Here is a 24776-nt window from a genome sequence, read left to right on the forward strand (position 1 = left end):
TCCCATAGTGATACATAGCCCGGAAATCTTCCGGGCTATATCGCTATGGGCAGTGGAGCTCGTCCCGGAAAATTTCCGGGCGTGCCACTTAAGGGGTTAAAGGAAAAAATCAAAAGGCCTATCTTGTGCTAATGTCTGTCTGGACACACAAGGTATGGCAATAGATCCAAAAGGATGTTTTGGCAAAAAGTATAACAAACATTAACGGGAATCTTTCAGGTCCCTGGAGTCCCATAATCTACAGTTATAGGCTCACAGGACAGGGGCTACTGAGTCCACGGGTGTGCTTTCATACTCTTGACTCCCCAGTCCCTCGCTGTCACTCCTCAACACTGCCGCCTGGTCCATTAAGCATACTCATTTCTTCATTCCGTGCGCATGCACACATATTCTCTTCTCATGGAATAGAAAGTGGCGTCCTCTCAATCAGACAGTGAAAGAATGGGGAGGTAGGTGAGCGTAAAAAGCATACCCCAGATTTGGTGGCTCCTGTCCTATGAGCTCATGGGAGAGAACAGGTTCCCTTTTAAACATGATTTCATTTTAAAATACACTTCATAGAATAAATGAACTTCGTAGTCATAGGGAAAAATTGCTGACCCCCGCGGTGGTGTGAAAAATATTACAAACTAAGCTTTATACAACTGCACTGAGCAAGACTTACAAGCAATTATATAGAAATCTGTTCCATAATGATATCTTATGTGAATGATTGCCTTTAGAAGCAAGAACATTATGGTAATTCACTGAGGAGAAATTTACATTTTGGGCCTTTCCATGCAAATTTGTCAGCAGGCTACCTTTTATGGCAGTTTGTAGTGTGTGAATAGAACATAAAGCCGTATCCTCTCACCTTAACTGTGTATATGATACAAGTTAACAATATCGAAGTTCCTGAGAGTTAAAGTTATGCATTCTTCACTGTTCCAGGTACCTTGCATCATTCTTTATCTATTTATTGTAGATTCCAACTTCCTGTCTCTGTGAGTAGCCATCATGCAGTAAGTCCATACACGACGGCTTCTCCCTTGTGCTCAGAGTGGATAACCATGAAGCCAGTGTCCGTTATGCTGCGCATAGCGTGGAATCTGTCATGGAACAAAGGAATGGATAACCTTTTGAAAAATCTAGAAAAATCACCACCTGAGAATGAAAAGTAAGTACTATGCGGGATATTCATCAAACGCCAGCGGGATCAGCTGGTCCAATAACGTATAGCCCCATTTTCCCGATGACTCTTGTTTTTGGCGAAACATGTTGTGGGGTGCTATGGGCTTTAATAAGCAGTTGGCCACCATTCGCTGAACATTACTGAGATATCTTTGTGTCTGCAGCAGAAACCTTTCCACCTCTGTGCTCTCATTATACTTGATTGGATCAGGTGATCCTGCTGTATGGGAAACACTATTGAGGAGCAATAGCATCTTTGGTGTATTAACACGATTATCTGCCCAGTTGGACATTATTTTCACCTTAGCTTAATAAGGCCAATGTGTTTTAAACATATACCCAATAGTGTTTTAGACAAATTCAATAAGGATTAAGTTTTATATGATGGTCAGTTAAAGGGTTTTGTGTTTACCACTCGGTAACTTGATTGGTTTTTAGTTTGTCTTCATATATTAGATCCTTTAAGGCCGGGTCCACACAGGTAGCTGATTTGCAGTCTAATGTCCACAGATGGCATTCCGCTACAGATCAGCAGGGGAAAGCCTACCTCAAAACCCAAACCATTTGGTGCAGATTTTAGAGAGGCTCTTATCGCGCATTGAGAAGAGGTGAATTTCACAGTGGAAATGGCAATAAAATGAACATGCTGCGGAATGGAATTCTGCACCACATGTCAAATTCTGCACGGGTTTTGTTTGGATTATTTCCACAACTTGTGGTCAAGATTTTCATAATATCATCCACTTTGTTATCACTGTAAATGCAGCGGAAGTTCCGTGTGGTGGTCCACATGGAAATTCAAAAGCGGATCTGCCCCATCTGGGCCCCCTCTTAGGCCTCATGTCCACGAGCAAATCGGATTCCGCATGCGGAATTCTGTAGCGGGAGACCTGCGGAAACCATTCGCGGGAGATCGCGTATGTAATAGATCATCTGCGTGGAAAAAAAATCCGCAACCCCACCTCCCAGCCTTTTTCCCACCTCCCTAATTGATTTTATTCCTCAAATCTGCAGTGCATTCGTAATTGTATTTGTGGATGCACTACGGATCGTCCGCACCCATTGACTTCTATGGAGCCCATCCGCATGGAATCCGCACTGAAATGGAGCGTGCTGCAATTTGTTTTCCGCACCAAACGGTCCGCAAATGAAATCCGCATTCTTAAAGTCAGTTGTGGATGCCAATGCTTCCCTATGGGCACCTTGAATTGTGGATCTTCTGTGCGGGTGACCCGTGCAGATTGTGCAAATCAAATCCGCCCGTGGACATTGGGCCTTAAAATGCTAGTTATAAAAACGCCCCACTATATGTAGAAGTATATTTTTATATTTAAAGGAGATGTCCCGCGCCGAAACGGGGTTTTTTTTTTTTAAACCCCCCCCCCCCCCCCCCGTTCGGCGCGAGACAACCCCGATGCAGGGGTTAAAAAAACCACCCGCACAGCGCTTACCTGAATCCCGGCGGTCCGGCGTCTTCATACTCACCTGCTGAAGATGGCCGCCGGGATCCTCTGTCTTCGTGGACCGCAGCTCTTCTGTGCGGTCCACTGCCGATTCCAGCCTCCTGATTGGCTGGAATCGGCACGTGACGGGGCGGAGCTACACGGAGCCGCTCTCTGGCACGAGCGGCTCCATAGAAGACTGCTGAAGACCCGGACTGCGCAAGCGCGGCTAATTTGGCCATCGGAGGCCAAAAATTAGTCGGCACCATGGAGACGAGGACGCTAGCAACGGAGCAGGTAAGTATAAAACTTTTGATAACTTCTGTATGGCTCATAATTAATGCACAATGTATATTACAAAGTGCATTATTATGGCCATACAGAAGTGTATAGACCCACTTGCTGCCTCGGGACAACCCCTTTAATTGTTTTGATCTCAAATAATTTTTTTTTGTTTTTTGTTTTTATGTCTCTCTCACATTTCACCTACTTTTGTTTTTATTTTAGTTTTTTTGCATTTGTGCTAATGAGGGCACTGTAAAGCACATTTAGACAAGACCACTGTCGGGCAAACGATGCCCGACACTTGACCCCGCATACATTCGCTCCCTTTGCTATTATCATTGCTTCACAGTGGGACGTCTGCAGGAGATTTGTCTCATCGCTCTCTTCCGCCCCTCTCCATTCACTTAAAAAAGCGGACATTCAGTACTCAACGGCTGCTATTTACACTGAGCCATCAGGATTTTATGCAGCATAAACGATGGAGGATGAGCAGATCGCTGATTGTTGAGTGTAAATAGCAGCCGTTCAGTGAATGGAGAGGGATGGAGGAAAGCGAGGAGAGAGATCTCCTCCTGCCACCCTGCTATGAAGCAACAAAAGCACATGAGCTAGTACATGCCAGGACGAGTGTCGGGTATCGCTTGCCCGGCATTTGTTCCCATCTAAATGGGGCTTAACTAAAATAACTTGCTAAGTGTCAATAATGGATATTGAGATTTAGCTAGATAGCAAGTACTTCAAAATAACTTGGGCTGCTTTTAGACAAGACTGTTCTTGTTTGAATGAGCGAACAAGCGAGTGACATCACCACTAGCTCATTCGCGCGTTCAGACACATTGTTGGCTCATTCAAACTAGCCTCATTCAGTATCATTCAGTCTTTCACATTCTCTGTAGAAGTGAACGAGAGCGACTAAACGAGCGCTGGTTAAACAGAACGATAAGTAACGAGCCAATGATGAGTTTCATGCCTGCAGGAAATGAATGACAAAAAGTGAACGATTCTCATTCGCCGTTCAGTCATTGGATCGCGTTTAGACCTAGTGATTGTCTTCCACTTTATCTCGTTTGAACGATACTGTTCCGTCTGAAAGGTCTTAGGTGGCCATATAGATGAAAATAACGATGAAGACTTCCATCATTTAGTATTAATTGCAATATTTATAGCTTCGAACAGAAATCCGCTAAGATTTTCCATGTGAATCCTCGCAAGAAATGCTCCCAATTTGCCATGTGCCTGACCTAATGCTTTCACCCTGAAGGGTGCATTCACACGGACGAGTGTGATATCCGTCCGAGAAACCCAGGCTGATTCTGGATGCGAGCACGTTACGTTTTGACTTAAACACATTGTACCTATGTACTTGTGATTTTCACGTGCGTGAAAAGATCGCAACTGTTTCCACGGGCAATTCCTTACGAGGATTCGCCCAAATATGTGACATGCAGTGACTTTTCAGTCTCGCAGCATCGCTCGCCCGTGTGACTACACCCTCTTCCTTGAGGTCTTGCATGATATGCATTGTTAATAGATGGAAAGTATGTAAAAACATTTAAGCGTTGGTTACGGCCGGGCTTACAGCGTGCAGGCTGCAAGATATACTCCCACAATACGCAATGACCGTACTGGCTGCATGCCGCCCATAGGCATGTACTATCTTGGCGTGTATGAAAGCTGAATGTGGCTCAGAGGTACAACAGATTATATGGACTGCGGATGAGGCTGGTGCTATCCAAGTGTTTGGCTTCCCATTAGACATTAATATGTCCAGCAGCTACTCATGTCAGCTAGTTTCTTTATTGCCGTCCCTGTGTGTATAACATTTCTAACTCTGTTTTTTTGAACTCTTCCCAGTTTTTCCGATGCATTAAAGTTATCCCCAGAAGAAGTCCTGACATTGAGGATGACGCACTCAACTAGTGGACTGCACGATTGCCTGAGTTCTATCATTCAGGCTGCGTCTCATGGGGAAGTGCGTTCTGCTGTTGCTAGGATGAATTTTTATCTCCTAAATGACAGGCTGGTTCTCCACTGCCTCACTGACTATAACATGTCTGCCTTGAAGTGTTTGCCTTGGCATACTGCATTAAGCAGGTGAGATTTCCGCACAACTTCTAATATCTGCTTGCTCTGCATAAAATATGCACACACACGCATGACAATTAAAGAGGATCATGTAAGCAGCCCGCTACTTTGCTCGGTGTTTATGTAGGTGTTTAGGAATCCTAAATATTTTTCGAAGTAAAATATTCACTTGGGAACACCTGATTTCTGGAAAAATCAACTACTCCTGCTACAGTTACTACCGCTTCAAAATCTGTTAACGTGAGTGTATATATGTGTGATTGAGATATATAAAGTGTGTGTGTGTGTGTATATATATATATGTGTGTGTGTGTGTGTGTGTGTGTGTGTGTGTGTGTGTGTGTGTATGTGTGTGTGTGTGTATGTATATATATATATATATATATATATATATATATATATATATATATATATATATATAATGTGTGTGTGTATATATATATATATATATATATGTGTGTGTATATATATATATATATATATATATGTGTGTGTGTGTATATATATATATGTGTGTGTGTGTGTGTGTATATATATATATATATATATATATATATATGCGTGTGTATGTGTGCGTGCCTTAGAACAGTAGGTAGGGTAGGAATGCGCCACAAGGTTTTCAAAACTCCGATGTAGTTCCACAAGTACCCGATCCACGTGTTAGCCGGAGAGCTGCAGGACGTTTACAAGGAGTTTCCCTGAAGCAGGGTAACCCTCACAGAGAAATATATAACACAATTATGTTAGAAAAAATTGTCACCGTGCTACGTGGTACTTGTACTGTATGTATGGAAACACTTTGTCTTTAGTGATAAGCGTAAAGGCGAGTGATAGTGCAAGAAAGACACTTACTGGGAAGGAGGGGTGTGTGTGTGTAATACAGAAGCCCCCTCCTTGAAGTGTAGACTCCAATCACTGACAAAGGTACACATCGGTGTACTAGGTAAAGTCCAAGGTTTTATTTCATAATCCACCGATTGTGGAAAACATAACAGGCATGCAACGCGTTTCGGTGTCTTAGTGACACCTTTCTCAAGCCATATAGTGACTGGGAATTGTAAGCCAAGTCAGAATAACCATACACAGACAGCTGTTTTGGGGTCATTTTTACAAGACTTGTTTAAAATGCCTAATATTGACTTGCAGGAATGCTGCCTTCCAATAGGTGGCGCTGCAGAGGTATTTTTTCCATCTTCCCATTGCAATATCACAATTTGTTATCACTATGTGTTGTCATGATGTATATATATGTGTGCTGATTAGAGATGAGTGAACGTACTCGTTTCAAGTAATTACTCGATCGAGCACCGCGATTTTCGAGTACTTCCGTACTTGGGTGAAAAGATTCGGGGGGAGGCGTGGCGGAGCGGGGGGTAGCAGCGGGGAACAGGGGGGAGCCCTCTCTCTCTCCCTTTCGCCCCCACTCCCCGCTGCAACCCCCCACTCACCCACGGCGCCCCCCGAATCTTTTCCCCCCGAGTACGGAAGTACTCGAAAATCGCACGCTCGGGCGAAAAAGGGGCGTGGCCAAGTAGGTTTGCTCATCTCTAGTGCTGATATTTATACCATTCTGAATGAGATTGCCTTGTCATTGTTTAAATATTCAGTGTTTGCATGTATATCTTGGGGCCCTTTTACGCGTGCCGATCGTTCAGATTCTCGCTGGATCGTGGGAATCTGACGAATAGGAATTAATTTGCTTATCATTCTTTGTTCAATTTCTGAACGACTACCTGCTTACTGTGAATGGAGGCGGGCGGGCCGAAACGCTTTCCAGCCTGCTTCAACTCTATTCATTAAGTGATCATTGCTCCTATGTAAAAGCACAGAAGCGATCATCGCTGGGACGGTTGGCGGGCTATCTGCGTCTGACAGTCATCCTATGTGAAGGGGCCCTTAGTGTTGCTGCATCTTTGTGTTTGTATGCAGTAGAATCTGCTGTAACTGATGTAATCTGTCTATCTCGCTATTTTCGCATTAAGTTCATAAATGCAGGTTTTAGTTTGTCGTCAAACTTTACTTTGCCCCAAGCAGAGGAAAGGTTAATGTTTGTTCTTTTTGCTCTGTAGGTTTTTGCTGGTTCAACCAGCATGTGCTGAAGATGAAAAGCTCCTGGCAGATGTGATAAGTTTCCTAAACAAGATCCTGAGAGAACAGAGTAGAAGCTCAGACTCGCAGGATCTCCAATTGATACTAGAGATGCTACTTAAACAAGTAAGAACAGTACCTTAGAGTATTGCAATTGCCACTTCTGACAGATGATACAGCATTAACATCCATGGCCAATAAAGATAATTTAGCTGTAAAGAGCATACATTTATTTTGTTCTCCTGCCAATGGAATTCTGATGGGAGCACTGAATCTGTCTCGCACAATGCTCCAGGTCTCAATAAAACAGCAAATACTGCAGCAGGAGTGACATTGTATGATAATCAGAAAACATTATTATTTGCTTGCCGGCTCACTGAGTCATTCATCCTGAGTATTCTGCCTTACATTTACCAACTGATACAGAACTGGGAAATTCGACTTTTCTAGTTACTGCTGTTTTTTTTTTTCTTCCTCATCTAAATATTACTGACGCATTGTCTGTTTCTAAAGGTTAAAGTCAGGTTAGTAATGCATTTTATGACCACTTAAGGACACATTCCCAATATATTTCTCTAGCAAAGTGAATTGAGTGGCATTGAGCTGAACACCGTTTTCACAACACCTTGCGGTCATTGAGAAAGAAGTATGCTGCAGGAGACCTCTGCAGTAACATTAGCACTGCAGGGCTGCCCCTATGCACTGTGTGCTATTAGAAAGTTGCCTGCGACTTATTGCATTGCAGTCACTTGCAGTGTTCAATGTCTTTTAAAGACACTTCAAATGTTTAGATTTAAAGAGAATATCGCCATATTTTTGCATCACTCACTAAGAGGACAGGAAAGTAGTGCAGGTCACGCTGATTGCAGGGATATGTTTGCTGTATCTGTCTGTGCAGTAGTTTTGGAGAAACTTACATTTTATTAGTAGCACCCAGATACAGGACTAGTCCTTCATATACATGAACTGCAGGCTAGCCACACCTACCCCTCCCTCCCTCCATCCATTGATTGGCAGCTCTCTCTCTATGCACAGTAATAAACAGAGAGCTACCAATCATTGGTTGGAAGGCAGGGTGAGTGTAGCTAGCCTGCAGCTCATTAATACCCAGGACTGTCCTCTATGCATGTGCTGCTACTGATTAAAGGTACGTTTCTCCAAAACTACTGCACAGATACATACAGCAGACATATAATTGTAATCAGAGGGCTCTCACTACCTCAGAGAGGGGTGCACAAAGATGGTGTCAGAGTCACTTTGAAGGTGTTTTCCAGGATCTGAAAAAAGCATTTGCCTTTTTTTCGGCAACAGTGCCAGGTCTGTTTATAGGTTGTGTCTAGGACTGTAGTTCAGCTTTATCCACTTGAATGGGAAAAGGTCCTCTTTTTTTTTTTTCTAACTCTAGATAACTTCTTTAATTTTTTGTTTATCATTCTTGCAGTTGTGACCCGGTTTTATTTCCAGAAAAGCTATTTTTTATTTTATAAATGCATATCTTCAGATGCCTGAGCCCCATAAGATAAACCTGCATTTTACCTGCATTCCTATGAAAAAACTACACATGGTAATATCACAGTGAACTGCCAAATTCTGCCCTGCTACACTATACAACTGGTTCCATGGAAAATGCCCACAGAAAAAAGCCCACAGCCATGAATGCCAACGGGAAAGCCACCCACACTCAAAGAAAACTGCCCACTTTTTGCATCATTACAGCACCAGAAAGTTATGGATTTGTGATATTTCAGGTGCAAGGTTAGGTTGTTAACACGAATAATCATAATTTCTGCACTAGTTCAACCCAAAATCATAGTCTTATTGCATATCATGTGATCAAACACACTTGTACCAGTCTGTCAATATCCGCAATAGATAGATAAAGTCTATTCTCATCACTCACTGTTTTTGCCTAATTTTTAACCCAGCCCAACACTTCATGCTGAACTCAGGGAAAAGCAGCAAGCACTGTGATCCAGAGGGCATCCAGAAAACCACCTTGTGACCAGGGCCGTATTTGTCACTAGGCACTGGAAGATCAATGCCTAGGGCCCCAACCATGAGGGAACAGCCCAAAGAGCAGGCACTTTTTTTTTTAACTTCAAGCTCACTTCCCCCGACCCCTGCCTCTTCCCAAATAGGCTGGGGGTATGGGGTGTTATGCAGTGCACAGCTCTAGGGGTTCGGCAGGCGGGAGCGTGTTTGTGCCAAGCCAGGGTCCTCTGCAATCCATCAAATTAACACTGGCTAATGCACAGGCAGGTTGCCTTCTGCTGATAAAGAAGTTATGAAGATACTGTATCTCATGGTTGCCATTTCTATGCAGAACTACCAGCAGGTGGAAGACAAGTCCTTAAAAAGATTGGCTGATTTTCAGTAAAGAATTGTTTCTTCATATGTGCAATGATTGGTTAATAAACTGGAGTTATTAGACCTCTATATTATACTCTAAATATTTCTGTGTGGACATTCATCTGGCAACCTATAAACCGTACTGCTTCTAATTCTGTAAGTACAGCTCATAAAACAAAACACACACAATACCCCAACTTTACAATGTACTTTGTATTCAGGGTTGGTCCCAAAGGGCTGACCTCAGAGGCTAACTAATAAATACTAATTATTTTTCTATTCCACATGTCCATGGAGCTTCTGTACAAGGGACCAAAAGTGTGTTCAATTATAAAAGCTATATATTGTATATCTAAACTGTACAATAGTGGGAACACCCTTCATGGTTTGTCGTGAGCAACTCTCACATAAACGGGTTGCTCTATTGTTTGAAAAGGTGAGCATTTAAAAAAAAAAAATCATCTCCTGCCAATCCAGCACAGATACAGTTTGCCACTTGTCAGTCTTTGTACTGCACTTACTGGCTAACCTGTGATACTTGTAAGTGAAGCCATATGGCATGTGACCACTAAGGCCAGTGATTGGCTATAGCAGTCATGTGCTGGTAGTCTATAAACAAAGACTGAGGATGAGCTACAGGAGCATCTAAGGTGGATTAATGGGCAATGAACAGATAATGTGTTTTTTTTTTGGGGGGGGGGGTTGTTTTTTAATTTTTACACGCAGACCTATTGTATTTCTAGTTGGCATTAAAACAAAGCCTTTACTATATTCTGTAACATTCGGGGGATACGCAGCATTTTACACTTCTGTACCCTCATGTTCATTTAACTTGAGTCTAGGGAAATGTCCCAACATGCAAGCTGGTGAGGGAGAGCAAACTTTTAGGTCTTAATTTGCAAGAAAACATATAGAATAAGTAGCCAAAAACATTACACCGTAAAAAGTAAACTCTTGATGCTTCCCTTCCTAACCCGAGACTTCTCCTTCGTTAGAGTATTTTCTGTTCTAACGAAGCTACAGAGGCTGATGGATCTAATTCATGATATAATGCTTACTAGCTGATGATGAAGAGCTCCGCATCTGCAAGCATTTTACAGAATTTGGCTGCTGAACTGATCTTTTGGTTTGTGCAGAGTAATTTATTTACCATTATTGATGTTATTGCATTGATATAAAATTGCAAAAAAAAAGTCTAAACATATGTTTTTCTTTTATGGCTATATCATAGAATTGGCAATTTGTAGGAACAGGTTGCAAACGTCACCTTGTAATTCACCGTTCCGTGCTATTAATTTTATTTGTTTGTCTAAAGACCACTTATGTCGATCGCAACTTTCCATCATTACGTAATACTTGGGCAAGTGTATCACCAAGGCACACCGTTAATTTTAATGTTACTTTTTAGAGTTCAAGTCCACTACTACATCTAATCATCCAGAAAGAGCAAACGGCCAAAAAGGACTTGGATGATACACAAGCAGCTGTGAGGCAGCATCTGCAGAAAGAGCTGATGGTGTTTTTTAACACGCTAATGCTCTGTTTAACTTCAGTTACTGATCGGTAAGTGCCAACTTGCATTTTAAATCCAGATTTTGAGCACGCTGGATTAGTCACACAGGGCTTTAAGGACATTTGACTTTTGTGTTGATTTATGAACCATTAAGATTGGAACATTTTCTTTGCTTACTTGTTTGTTTTTCGCCAAGCAGTAAATTAAGAACTCTTCCTTTTATGTGTAAGTTTACTGAACCTTGCATCATCTTTTTTTCATCATTATATACAAATTATGAGGCATGAAAATGTTCTAATTAGGCCAAGTAAATATGAAACCCCTCTTTAATGCCAGTCGCAGGCTCTTGTATCAGAGCCCGTGCCCTTTCATGTTAACTATTGATTTTACCTGTGAATTTTACTTCTAGAAGAGTGATTTTCACATAAATCGTGGCAAAGCCACCGCATTTTGTTGCAGCTTTGTGAAACCTTAATATCCCAATATACAAATGTACCCTTATTTTTCTTCTTTAAATTACAATAATTAGTGAAGATATATAAAACTGCAAACTTACACTTCTTTTTCATAGCAGTTGTTTTTGTGATACAGCAGTTATTTGATGATTTGAGGTACCACAGGGGGCAGTATTGGGCCCTTTAATATGTTAATGACCTGGTAGAAGGATTGTACAGTAAAATATCAATATTTTTTCAGATTCTGCAAGACTATGTAAAGTAACACTAGAGGACCGAATTTGGTTGCATGTGGATCTGGATAAGTTGGGGGTTCGGGCAGAAAAGTGGTGAATGGGGTTTAACACTGAATGTAAGGTTATGCACATGGGCAGAGGAAATGCATGTCACCATTGCACACTGAATGGGAAACCACTGGGCAAAACTGATGTGGAAAAGGACTTGGAGAATTTAGTTAACTGTAAGCTTAACTGGAGCAAACTGTGTCAGGCAGCTGCTGCCAAGGCAAATAGGATCAAGGGGTGCATCAAAAGAGGTCATTGGGCGCATGACAAAAACAGTGTTCTTCCTCTTTACAAATTACTGGAGGAAAGAAGAAAAGAAGGTTTCTACACCAACATAGAAGGGGGTTCTTTACTGTAAGAGCAGTGAGACTATTAAACAATTTTATTGAATTCACCACCACTACGTCCTCAGGGGTAGAAAGCTCCACAGGGACCTGGACGTCTCTTTTGAGCGTTACAATATTACATGTTCTAGTCACTGATTACTTCAGAAAAGGTGTTTATTCCGGGATTACTCTGATTGCCAGATTTGGAGTCAGGAAGCAATTTTTTCCCCTAAATTGGGGGTAATAGGCTAAACTAGATGGACATATGTCTTTGCAGCCTGTCATACTGTGTTACTATTTTAGGCTTCTCTTTTTTTAAAATTTTCATTAATTACTGAAATTCCCTATGAAAATGGCAATAGTTGCTTGATTTAGCCATGTGACCACTTCCCCAGCTGTTTTCTCAGTTCTACATGGACGCAGTTCCTTTGTTGCCTGCATCTACACATGTTTTTAACGAGTTTAGTACCTGCCTGGGATTTGGTGATGTGGCTATATCACATGAACACTTTTACCTTCATTTTTATGGACATCTGATGCTGACATTCAAGTAATGAATGGAGAAAGCACTGTGATGCTATAGTAGTTTCTGGAATAAAACCTAATCTTTAATGGCTCAGCAGAAATGAATCGAAAGTGGCTAATTCCTTTTAAGACTAACACTCCATTCAGTTCCAAGTGGATATTGAAGTAGCGAGAGACTATATTGTCAGCTGCCAGAGGGGTTAGGAGGCTGATTCTGCTCAGAGCCTGCCCCCGGCAGCACAGATTAGCAGCAGCAATGGAAATACATGGAAGTAAAAGCTGTTGTGAAGCATATTTGAATGCAAAAACACTGCAAATTATTTTTAAACCTCTATTAACCGCTTTTAGGACTTTTTTTTCCTTTAACCTCGTTTTATTAAAAAGTAAACAACATGCTGAAGCATTAACAATACAGAGTCCTACATGAGTATTGGGGAAGCAGAAACCTCATGTCATCACAGTACAATCTAAGAAAAGGGGGTAAGGTGGTGGGACACAAGAAAAAGAACAGGTCATAGCAAAAGCTAAGTCATCGGGATACCCGCATGCAGAGAACTTCGGTCAGTCTGCAGGGAATAAAGTTCAGATCCCTGAACCTGTCTCCAGCATCGGCTAATTACTGAAATCCCCTTCGCAGTGCTGATCTAGTCGAGGAGAGCAATCGTGGAGGGAAAAGTGTCAGTGACGAATCGCACCACCGACCCCAAACTTTATGGAATTTGTCTGGGTACTTGCGTGTTTTGTAGACCAGGTTATTGAAAGGTATAGTTGAGTTAGTGACTTTTCCCCACACTGCCAGGGAAGGGCCCCTCGGGTCCATCCACTACAGCGCAATTACCTTCTTAGCCAGGAATAGGACCTCACGGAGGAAGTTTCTGTCGGGGTGTTGCCAATGTTCTTCATTGAGGATACCGAAGAAACAGACTTCCGTGGTAGCAGAAACTTGGATATTAAGAATCTCAGAAAGCAGGCTTGTGACCTCATCCCAGTACAACTGGATCAACAGACATTCCCAAATCATATGACAGAAATCAGCGAAGGTACACGAGGATTGGATACAATGTGTGGATGGATTTCTGCCCATCCTTTGCAGTCTCGCTGGGGTGAGGTAGCACTGATGCACTATATATAACTGAATCATTCTGTTATTTACGGAGTGGGAGGCAAATAAAGGAGATTCTATTAAATTTTGAAATGTGTCCTCTGTCAATGCTGGAATCAGGGACTTCCATTTGGATAGGGCAGGGGGATCACCTGAGTGGCCTTTGAGGTTATTAAATGGGAATATATTGTTTATATAAGTCCCTGAGGTCCCTAAGACCGCAGAGTTCCTATTAGGGGGTAGTGGGATATATTACTACTCGCAGGTGGAAACCGTCTCTGTAGTGCATGCCGAATCTGGAGATACCTATAGAAGTGGGATCGGGGTATTTGGTATTGATTTTTGCAGTTGCTCAAAAGATAGCAAGACACTAGAGTCTTATATAGATCACCCAGGCACAGTATACCGTACCGCTCCCATACCACAAAGTCGGCCAACGGCAGTAGCTCCGGCGGCCCAGGGTTCCTCCACAGTGGTACATCCACAACTATATTGGAAAACCCACCCGCCTCCTTAGCCTGGTGCCAGACTTGTGTTGCTTGGCTGTGAATGGGTAGTATCTTTTCCGTTACAAAGGCAGGGGATTCCAACACCGGCTAGAGACTGGGGATATTTGGAACATGTGCTAAATGGGCTTCAAGAGTTTTGGTACCGTGTTAGCCAGTAGAGCAAAATGTGATTGTTCCCAGCAAGAGAAACCACGTAATCTTGTAGATATGATACCTTTTAATGGCTAACAAAAAATCATGATGTAATAGCAAGATGACGAAGAGCCAGAGAGGTTTGCAAGCTCGCTATTACATCATGTATTTTTGTTAACCATTAAAAGGTATCATAACTACAATATTATGTGGTTTCTCTTGCTGGGAACAATCACAAATGTTCTTCAGAATTAGGCAGTGCGCTGTTTCCCAACCATCATTTCAAAGGGATCAATTGGCTAGCTACATAATACTAAAACAGATCTGGAAGTGCTGACCCAGCAGCTTTTTTGGGCCTCTGAAGAGTGGAGACTTTGAGTTTCAGGTGGAAGCTCCCCTATATAAAGAAGGACATGAGAGAGTTCATGGTCCGGTAGAATCTTCCTGGGACGGGCGCTGAAGTATGTTGTACGATGTAAAGGCATTTGTGTAGGACTATCATCTTAATTAAGTTGATCCGGCCTGCCACTGATAAAGGTAGGGATCCCCAGACTTTAAATTTGGACAAATCCGCCAGGGGGTATACATTCAGGTCCAAAGGTGATCTGAACACGAAGTTATTCGTAATTTGGAGGCCGCAGAATGAATCCATAAGCTTTAGGGGACTCTGCCAAGGCACTGGCACTAGGGCAGATTTGGACCAGTTAATGTTTTGGCCCGAGTATGACCCAAATCTGTCAATGATATCCATGGCACGGGGCAGGGAGACCACCAGGTTCGACGTAAAGAGCATAAGATCATCAGCACAGAACACCACACGGTCCTACCTGTCCTCCACTACAATCCATGATATGTCTGGCTCGCCCTTAGCATGATAGCCAATGGCTCCATGGCCAGAGCGAAGAGGAATGGGGAGAGGGGGCATCCCTGTCTCGTGCCTCTGAATAAAGGGAAGTATGGAGAGCAGGTGCCGTTCACAGAGACCGCTGCCAAACGTGTTTTGTTTATTAGGGAGAGCCATCGAATAAATCTGTCTCCGAACCCAAATCCTCCAGCACCTGGAGCAGTAAGGGCCACTCGATAGAATCAAAGGCTTTCGTGCCGTTCAAAGATGCCAAGGCCTAGTCCCTCTCGCCCAGCTTTTAGGACTTTTGATACTAAAATTATTCACAGGATAATTCCTTGAAAAGAGTTGTTATGATTGTAAGTTATCCCCTATCCACAGGATACATGATAACATGCAGATTGGCCGTCGATCCAGTGGCCTCACTGACCAAACAAAAATGGGGCTTCGGCATGTCTCGTAGTGTGGGCAACAACAGTTGCACCTGTGTGCTACTGTTCCATTCACTTCAGTGGGTCCACTACAGATTGAAGTGGTGGAGCGGCAGCATGTGTGCGACCATTGTTGCCCACACTTTGGGATATGTCACAGTGCCGTTCTCGAGGTCACTCATAGTCCTAGCAGAAAGATCCCCATGGATCTGCGAATTATCTTGGTATCCCGTGAATAGGGGATAATTTCCCACCACCACATGTAAGCATGCCAATATGTTAAAGTTCAATAACTTTTTAGTAGCCAGTCATAGAGGAGTCCAGAATGGCGTAGATGTTCTCACTATGGAAGCGTTCATTCATTATGATGATATTATATAGTTACACATTTTGTCATACTCTAACAAGATTCGTGGAATTGTTTTATTTTATTTGTTTCTCCATTATGTATTTTCCTATTAATGTTATTCCCTTTCATTGGAAGTTTTCACATTTATTGTCTTTTTTAATTGCGCATAAGACATCCTATGTAGTATAATGCAGTTTTCAGCTTTGTAATGATTACATTTTTCTGCTGTGCATTAGTTATAATTTAGTACGCATTGTTAGTTTTGTATAAGAAGATAAAAAGCAAAAAAAAACTTTATTAGGAAAGAAGAACTAATTGTTGGTTACTACACTGTGAAATAATTAATCCTCTTAACTTTAATAGTTGAATGCATGCTGCTAAGGAGTCTAAGACATATCTGTTTCTGCAATGCAATATTGGCTAACTGCATATCTAATAATACAATGGCCTCACTTGGGTGCCGGCTGCTCTCATTTTCACTTCATTCTTAATAGGAATTTTCATGGCTGATATGTTTTCTAATGGTAATTAATCTTTAATGAATGCCGTATCAGAAATTAAGTCCTATCTACCCACACAGAACCTAAAAGGTTTGTTACCCTTTAACTTTTCTCTGCCTTCACTTAGGGAGCCTAGTTATGTAAAGTGTATCAGTTACAGCAGAAGTCCAGCTTTTTCCTTCTTTCTGTTATATGGAGTCTGTACATCCTAATCTTTCTTCTAGCGGGCATAGGACTCGCATTACCATTTTGGCTTTACATTTAAATTTATATATTGAGAAAAAAAATTAAAATGAGGGAGATGGAACAATACCTCCAGCAGTGCCACCTGATGATTAGCAGGTGGAAACTCCATGGATTTGACTTTTTCCAGCACTCACTACAGATGCTCAAATCATATGCATTTGAAAAGTGTGAATGCAAACCTTAAACCTATCATATTTCTCAAACCATTCCTGAACAATGCACAGCAGGGGTGCATCATCCTACTGGAAGAGGTCACTGCCATTGGGGAGTCCTGTTGCCTTAAAGGGTTGTATGTGGTCTACAACAATGTTTAGATTGTGTCAGGTAACAGGATACAAAGTTTCCCAGTATCGCACTGCCTCCGCCGACTTGCCCTCTTCTGATGCCATCCCTGTCTTAAGTAAGCAATGTACACATACCCGGACGAGTACATGATATAAACGAAAGAGTGATTGATCAGACCTGGCCAGCTTTATCCATTGCTCCATAGTCCAGTTGTGATGTTCACATGATCACTTGCTGCCTAATATTTTCCATCCCTTTAAAGGGGCCATTGTAAGGAGGCTGTCATTTTTGTTCACTTCATCTTTCAGCTGTCTTAAAGGAGTTGTCCAGGTTGATTAAAGAATACAAAAAAACACCCCCACTCTCCTCCCCCCATATATGAAATTAATAAATGATCCAATAATCCCTTTTCCTGGCTCCCCTGCAGTTCCACCGCCGCTTCCTCAGGTCTCTGCTATGCCAACCTCAGACCTCCGTATTTGAGCACTAAGGTCTGTGATTAGCTGCTGCAGCCCATGACGTTCCACACACAGGCTGCTGTTGGCTGTCAACACAACACACCTTCAATTAAATAGACTCCAACATAAAAGTGCAAAATATACATCCTTTTATTATGAAAACTCATACATAATAGATGGCACAGAAACATTTCTGTATCAGGTTGCTAGATCTTTATTGCACTTTACCATTCAGTTACTGATTTAGTACCCTTTTGATCATGTATTGGGGTTCATTACACCTGGGATGTGGCTTGATATGAGTTTCTGTGCCATCTTTTATGTATTTTATGAGTTTTCATAATAGTGTGTGTATAGTTTTACTTTTGTGTTGGAGTGTATTTATTTGTAAATCTATCCTTTTTTTATACACCCTCTAGTTGATGTATTTGTGCGGCCTCTAGTATATTTATAGGTTGTATGGATGTCAACGCAGCATCATAACGGAGACCCGAAGATTTGGCGCTGGAGCTGCAGGGGAGCCAGGAAAGGGAGTATCGGATTATTTATTACTTTTATACATGGGGAGTGTGCTGAAATGATACTGGTAGATTATCACCCATCTTTATGTATCAAACACTGTTTTGTGTGTATTTGTATGCCCTTTACCCTTTTGTAAATGTCTCCTCTTGTATATTTTTTACCTAAGCACTGCTTAGGCCGAATGCACATGGGCGGAAATTCTGCAGCGGTATTTTGTGCGGAATTTCCGCTGTTGGAACGCTGCCATAGGATTGCATTGACTTACGCAAACCAATGCAGACAGCCGCAATTTTGATCATGGAAAACTTGCGGAATAAAAAAATCGTGGCATGTCCGATTTCAGTGCAAGGCTCGCATGGCCATATCATCGCTGGCTCTGCACTGCGCTTGTGCGACTGTGCGCCAGCTGGCACATCCACAGAGCAGAGCAAGGACGCCAGACAGGTAAGCCAGAGAATCTCGCAGTCGGAATCCGACCTGGCCGTCTGCATTCGACCTATAGCTTTAAAGTTTGTTTAGTTGCCCTTGAATGCTTTTAAGCAATCCATAACCACCGAAGTGTGTTAATTGTGTATCGGCTGGTGGAAACGGAGGTGTCTGATTTACCTGTCAGAAACGGTCCGTGGTGGCAGTAAAGTGTGTTGGGGCGTGCTAGGCCGCGCAGAAAGTTCAGTTTTGGCTCCATCTGGCACGAGTGTAGGATCCATGGAGCTAGAAGTAAGTTGACCCTGCAGTCGGGTGCCGTATGTCACAGGTTGGTGACTGTTGGACCCGTAAACCCCTGATCTGTGACAGGGAGCACAGTTTAAAAACATTAACTTGGACAACCCCTTTAATATCATATAACATCTGTATGCATGTGTGTGTGCACATATTTCTACATATCCTTTATTTAAATTTGCTTTTGTTGCCCAATTTTCCCAAATTTAATTCTATGTAAGAAAATCTGTTTAATAATTCTATTATATTCTGATAAAATAACTGAGTAAAAACAGCAGGCTGATGAGATTATTTGATTCGGCCGGTGTGTCAGCCTGCCAAATTCCATCCCGTTTTCTCCTTTCATTTTTCCACCTCCACATATTGCTAAATTGGACACTAAATTTGGCATTTGATCAACAGGATCAGCCCATCTGTTGCAGTCATAAAGAATGTCTACCCCGGATTGTGTAGAAGGAGCTTGTTGTATATTGTACTGTCACAGGGGGAACATGTCACTGGTGTAAGGTCATTGAAAGGTTCTTTTGAAACCTATAATTCTTTTACACAGTACAAAGCTTTATACAGAAACCCAATGCATGACACCAATGTAATTTATGCTTTATAACAGACATTACAATTTGGCGGCTGCTTTATTTGCTGTCGGAGAATGGTCTGGAATACAGATCTCTGTAGATCATTAAACAGATGCGTTTCCATCTCAGTGTATCGGCTTCACGTTAGCCTTGCATCAGGAGTTGGCTGTTAATTTAACAGTAAAGTGACTACTGGTTTTATGTACAGGCTTCTGATTTATATCTGTTTGCTTCAGTCTGGTGGTGTTTTCTTGACATTATTATTTTAAGGCTCGTTATATACTGAAGGTTTTCAGAAATTGTGATTAGCAGTCAGTGACGAGCTGTCATTTCGATGAGATCCGAATGAATAGGGTTTCTTAATTTTCTGAGATGACTTATTATTCTTAACAATCCCTTTGTAGTGTCAGACATCAATGGCACAGGTACTTGGAGTCTTAGGAAAAACGGCAGAATGACACTTGCTGATCACAACTTCTTTTGTCGTTATGTCTTATTACTTATGATAATATTAATCACTTATTTGATAAAGACAGATGCATCCTTAGAGTATATTGTCTAGAATACTTTATTGAATATCATGGGGGGCCCCTTCAAAATATCGTAAAAGGCCCCTATGTCTAGCTGACTCAATGAGATATTTCTTTTAACCCTTTCCAATCCACTGTCTGATGTCTAAAGACATTCTGATTGAAGCCTGTACAGCTCCGTTGTTGAAAGACGTCCGTCAGGGTATTCTTACTGAGGATTACTGGCTGCTCCGCTTTTGGGGGCCTCTCCTGCATGTCACATACCGCAGTACTGGCTCTAGCCAACAGATGGCGCCATTGTATAATGGCAGAAAGAGAAAGCCCCCTAGGAAACCCTGAATCCAAAATTGGATTGCAAAGGGTTAAGTAATAGGCAGTTGAAAGTCATTTTGTGCAAATCCAATGTCTACCAAAAGCTGGCTAAAGCGTACAGTTTACCAATCATCTACGACAAGGATACACACTTGTATTACAATTTTTTGTGTATTTTTGAGGGTCTCTTTCCATTTCATTGATTTTACAATCTCTTCCTCCGGTATGATCTTCCTTTAGGCAGATCCGTTATCCTCCCACACACTGTTGCTATGCTTCGGGTCTATTTCACAGACAAACATAGCGAATCTGCGGCTCCATCGCTCTCACTCATCATTTTTCTATCTACACCTATTTTAGCTACTTACTGTTTTACTACGATGGATTTTTATGTTGACTGAGAAAGCTATTGAACATTTGAAGAGACCCTGCAGGCAGGGAAAGTGAGGAAGACGCCACTTCCCTTAAGATATATTCCAGAGTATATACTTGCGTGTACTGAAGATTTACAGTATGAAAAACAATATCAACGTTGACCTTTCGACAGTGCTAATCACAGGCCCGTCTACAGTTTCAAACAGTTTTTACTAGGCAACATCATCTATAAAATGTTTTACCAGTGCTTCTCTCAAATCATTAAGAGTAAAGCGTTACATTTCTCCATTCTGAAACGATAACGAGATGTTTTGCTTTCTTTTCTTTTTGGCTTAGAAAATTCTGCAAAATATGAAGTCGAAACCTGTTGGGCACAATAAATAATAAGTTGTCCAAGTTTATGTGATGATAGATCTATTAATCTGTAATTGTATACATTAGATGGCATTTATATAACATATTATTTTTATCTGTTGTATGGCACATTGTAGGTTTTGTCATGAGTAATATGGTTGTTTTCTTATAGCTTCTTTTATTTCCTAGGAAGTGCTTGGCTCTTGCAGGCTCATTTCGGACCCAACTTTCCTTACAGTTAATTCACTGTTTGAAAGTGTCAGATGCTCCTCATTTTTATGGACTTCCATCATTGGCAAGAACTCTGAAAGGAGTTGTACATGTCACATCAGTGCCAGGTTGGAGCTCACATTGTCCATCAAATGAACCAATGACAATCTGCGTGAAGGCACTGACCAGTCTTCTTGAGGTATGGCAATCTTAAGTGGTTTTATCTCAAATGATCTTCACCATTAATTATAGCACAGTCATTGTACTTATAGTAAAAAAAAAAGGGGGGGAGGGTTGAACCTGCACATACATCTTTTTAAGGTGGTGTCTTAGCGGACTACTTATAGTGTAACTAATGCAGTGGACTATCCTATCTATCAAATGATCACATCTTCAACTCCCCCTCAGGGAAAAATGTTCAATAAAGTGTGATTTAAAGAAAATAAAAATAGTTGATTTTAGTGGTCTGTCTCTTATAAAGTTGCAATCAAAATTCTTTAACCCCCCCCCCCCCATTGCAAATTAGATTTATTTGCCAAATTCACGAACTTTCAGCTGTTTGCAAAAAAAATCAATCAAACGAGAACAATTTAAATAGCTCACAAAACTAATGTAACAAGTGGTTTCTCTAAATTCAACACAAATTGCCACTTTTGATTACTTCTGCCATCTCAGAATTATTCAACCCTTTCATGACGAGCGTCCTGAGTCAGCATGATGCATAGCCAAACATCAGCTTCTAACATTGTGTTCTTGAGGAACCTTAGCCCATTCCTAATGGACAATGGCCTCCCGTTCACCAATATTCTTGGGTTTGCGTGCTGCAACCACTTTCTTCAAGTCCCACTAAAGATTTTCTATGAGGTTCAAGTCAGGCAACTCTGGTTATTTCAGAATCTTCCAGGACTACTTCTGAAACAAAGCCTTGGTGGACCTTGAGGTATGCTTGGGATAATTGTCCTATTGGAAGGTCCAATGAAATCTAAGCGTCAGCTTCCTCGCAGAAGGCATGACACGTTTTCTCCAAGAATTCCTTATACTTAGATTCAATTAACTTCACGCTGTAGATTTCCAGGGCCACAAGAAGCAAAGCAGTCAGAGCATCACCGAGCCATCTTTTCAGCATACGCTTCATTCTTCCTCCTGCACCCGTATCGCTGATTCGTAGGCCCTAAAAGTTTTTGTTTCACTGCTCCGCAGAAGAGAATCCCAAAATTTCTGTGACCTATTTATACGGTTGGATCTCACTTTTCTTGTGCTTTTGGGTCAGTAAAGGTCTATATCTTAGAATTCAGGCATGGAAACCTTCAGTATTTTAGTATGTGTCTCCCTGTGCAATAGAAAACCTAAGTGCCTGCTGCAACCAAATCTTGCTGCAGGTCTTTTGTAGTCATTTAAAGTGCTGTTTTGTGTTGACTTTGGAGAAACCACTTGTTATGCTAGTTGTGATGAGCAATTGAATTTTTATTTTTTTTTTGCAGACAGTTGAAAGTTTAGAAACTTGCCAAATAAACCTAATTTGTAATGGAGATGGCAAAATAATTTTGATTGTTTCTGTACTGATCAGTCCTGCAGTTTTTTAAAACTTCCATTGAAATTGTGCAGCGCCAAGCAGAAAAGAGTCAGAGGCAGCTCAGTGATAATTCACGCTCCCAGCGCCATTTCCCTCACTCCCTCCGGCCAGTGTTTCACCTTTCACCCTGTCTGCACAGTAATACAAGGCCTGTTAATCAGAAGCTTAAGGGCGGCAGAGGGTGGAGGGAGCCTCAATACATGAATATCAATGAGGCACACCAGACTCCTGCCAAACTGTTGAACTACTTGGTATTGGGAGAGACCACTGAGATCAGTGTGGCTATCGCTATACTGTACCTTGTTGCACTCAGCTACTGAACTGTATGGGGCCTAATAAGGTTTCCTTTAAAGAAGTCATGGTTACAGGGTTTCTTAAAGTGAACCTGTCAGTAGTTTTATGCTGCGTCCACCGACCAAATCAGCTTGACTGATAAAGGGTTGTTTCACATTCAAGAAAAGAGAATCCCGCTTAACAGTTCTGTCTCGGGATGGAACCAAACAGTACCGGACAGGCCCCATTGACTATTATGTGGTAAGCTGGCTTTCCGTCCAGCTGCTCGGCTTTTGGATGGAAACGCTTTTTCTTCTTGCATTTTCAGCCAGATCTGTGACATAATCTCCGGTCGCAGGTTTCGACACAGATGTAAAACTGGACAGACTTTTCCTTGCTTTTATATGGAAAGAGCGGGAAAATAGCTGCTCGCCCATGACTGACTACTTCTTGGTCTACCATGTTTTTTTTAAGTGTATTTTCTCTTAAATGCCACAGCATTACTAGGTAAAACATACACGATTGTGCAGTATGTGTACCTGTAAGAATATTAGGCTACCTATGCTTTAGGCCGACTAAAACTCCTGGCAGGAGGTTCCCTTTTACCAGCTAAGTGGATTTACAGTGAGGTGCAGTATATGTGAAAATTGATTTTGCACACCTGATTGGAGGTTTTGCTGGTTGTTTAATGGTCTTCATACAAATACCCTCTAGTGACAACTTTCCTGTAAGGGTTTAATCACACGGTGGTACTTTGTTTGCGTAATAACATGCATATGTTATGCACCCACAGCGTATAATGGACGTATTACACCCGTAATGCGCACCAAAATAGGACATGATACGTTTTTTTTCTTATTTGCGCACGTGAAAAGGCAAAATACACCCATGTAAGTGAGCCCTAAAGATGAGATAACCCCTATTTTTGTCCCCTTCTAGGGCATGTGGACAACAGTGCTAGGAATATACAAGTTGCTGCCATTCTGGTGGATTGGAGCCATCCTTGCATTACAAGGATTGCTCTTCATCTGAATGGCAGCTATGTAATAATACATTTATTGATGGGCTGACTTTGGCTTTCCCCAGCAAAATTGGCCATTTCCTAACCAGAGATACATTTTAAATTGGGTTGTCTAATGAGACTCGTCAACTCCTATTCAAATTCTTCTTCTCCTATGCAGTTATTGACTTCTTATGCACCAGGCTATAGAGTATACTCAGGAATATATACGTTTAGAAGTATTGTGCTATTTTATTTTATACTATGATGACTCCTAAAAGTCAAGCTACCATGAAATTGTTTTCCTCTTTTATCAGATCATCTCATCTTTTTATGTCGAATGGGGAGGAAATGCTCTTTCCTATATGGGGAAAGGTGTCACAAAGAGCACAGTATTGTGCTTGCTTCACTTGTCCCATGAGATGACAGCTGAGGCCAAGAACACGGTAAGAGAAAGGAATTGCACGATTTTTTTGGACATGGGATGTGGTAAAGAATTATCTGTGAAGTTCAGGAGGCCTAAGAATAGCTTTTCTTGTTTGTCCGGTTTTATTGATGTGCGGTGTGTGCTTTTCTGCAGCATTTTCCTCAGATTCTGTTAACATGGGTTTTATTCCAAAAATAAGCTGCTCCTTTAAACCTTGACTATTATGCTAACCGCACAATTAAACAAATGTGAAAAATATATATATTTTTTCCTGAGCGTTGAAAAACGATATTTGTTGACAACAACGGTTCATTGGCTTGGTTTACTAAAATATATTCATCCTTTACAATCTCTTTTCTACCTATCTGATTATGTGCAGATGGCTGTTTGAAACTGTATCTCCTTTGAGGCACTGAAGCAAAATACCAATTAATTCCTCCTTATGGCATACTTTTGCTTTTTTAATGTTCTACAGCTTTGTTTTGTTTCTTATTTCTTTGGATTTGTTCTCCTATTTTTCCCCTAGT

The 24776-nt window shown here is 41.5% G+C and overlaps 1 protein-coding gene across 1 annotated transcript in view; it reads left to right on the plus strand.

The window, feature by feature from the left end:
* Nucleotides 1-24776, plus strand: part of RTTN (rotatin) — a 232755-nt gene that overhangs the window by 124979 nt on the left and 83000 nt on the right. The window contains exons 25-30 of the mRNA XM_066579499.1: nucleotides 965-1156; nucleotides 4752-4991; nucleotides 7052-7196; nucleotides 10828-10982; nucleotides 20956-21175; nucleotides 24140-24268. Of these exons, the coding sequence (XP_066435596.1) occupies nucleotides 965-1156; nucleotides 4752-4991; nucleotides 7052-7196; nucleotides 10828-10982; nucleotides 20956-21175; nucleotides 24140-24268 (1081 nt within the window). The remainder of the gene's footprint in view (nucleotides 1-964; nucleotides 1157-4751; nucleotides 4992-7051; nucleotides 7197-10827; nucleotides 10983-20955; nucleotides 21176-24139; nucleotides 24269-24776) is intronic.

Source organism: Eleutherodactylus coqui, chromosome 9, assembly GCF_035609145.1.
Source record: "Eleutherodactylus coqui strain aEleCoq1 chromosome 9, aEleCoq1.hap1, whole genome shotgun sequence".
Classification (NCBI taxonomy): Eukaryota; Metazoa; Chordata; class Amphibia; order Anura; family Eleutherodactylidae; genus Eleutherodactylus; species Eleutherodactylus coqui.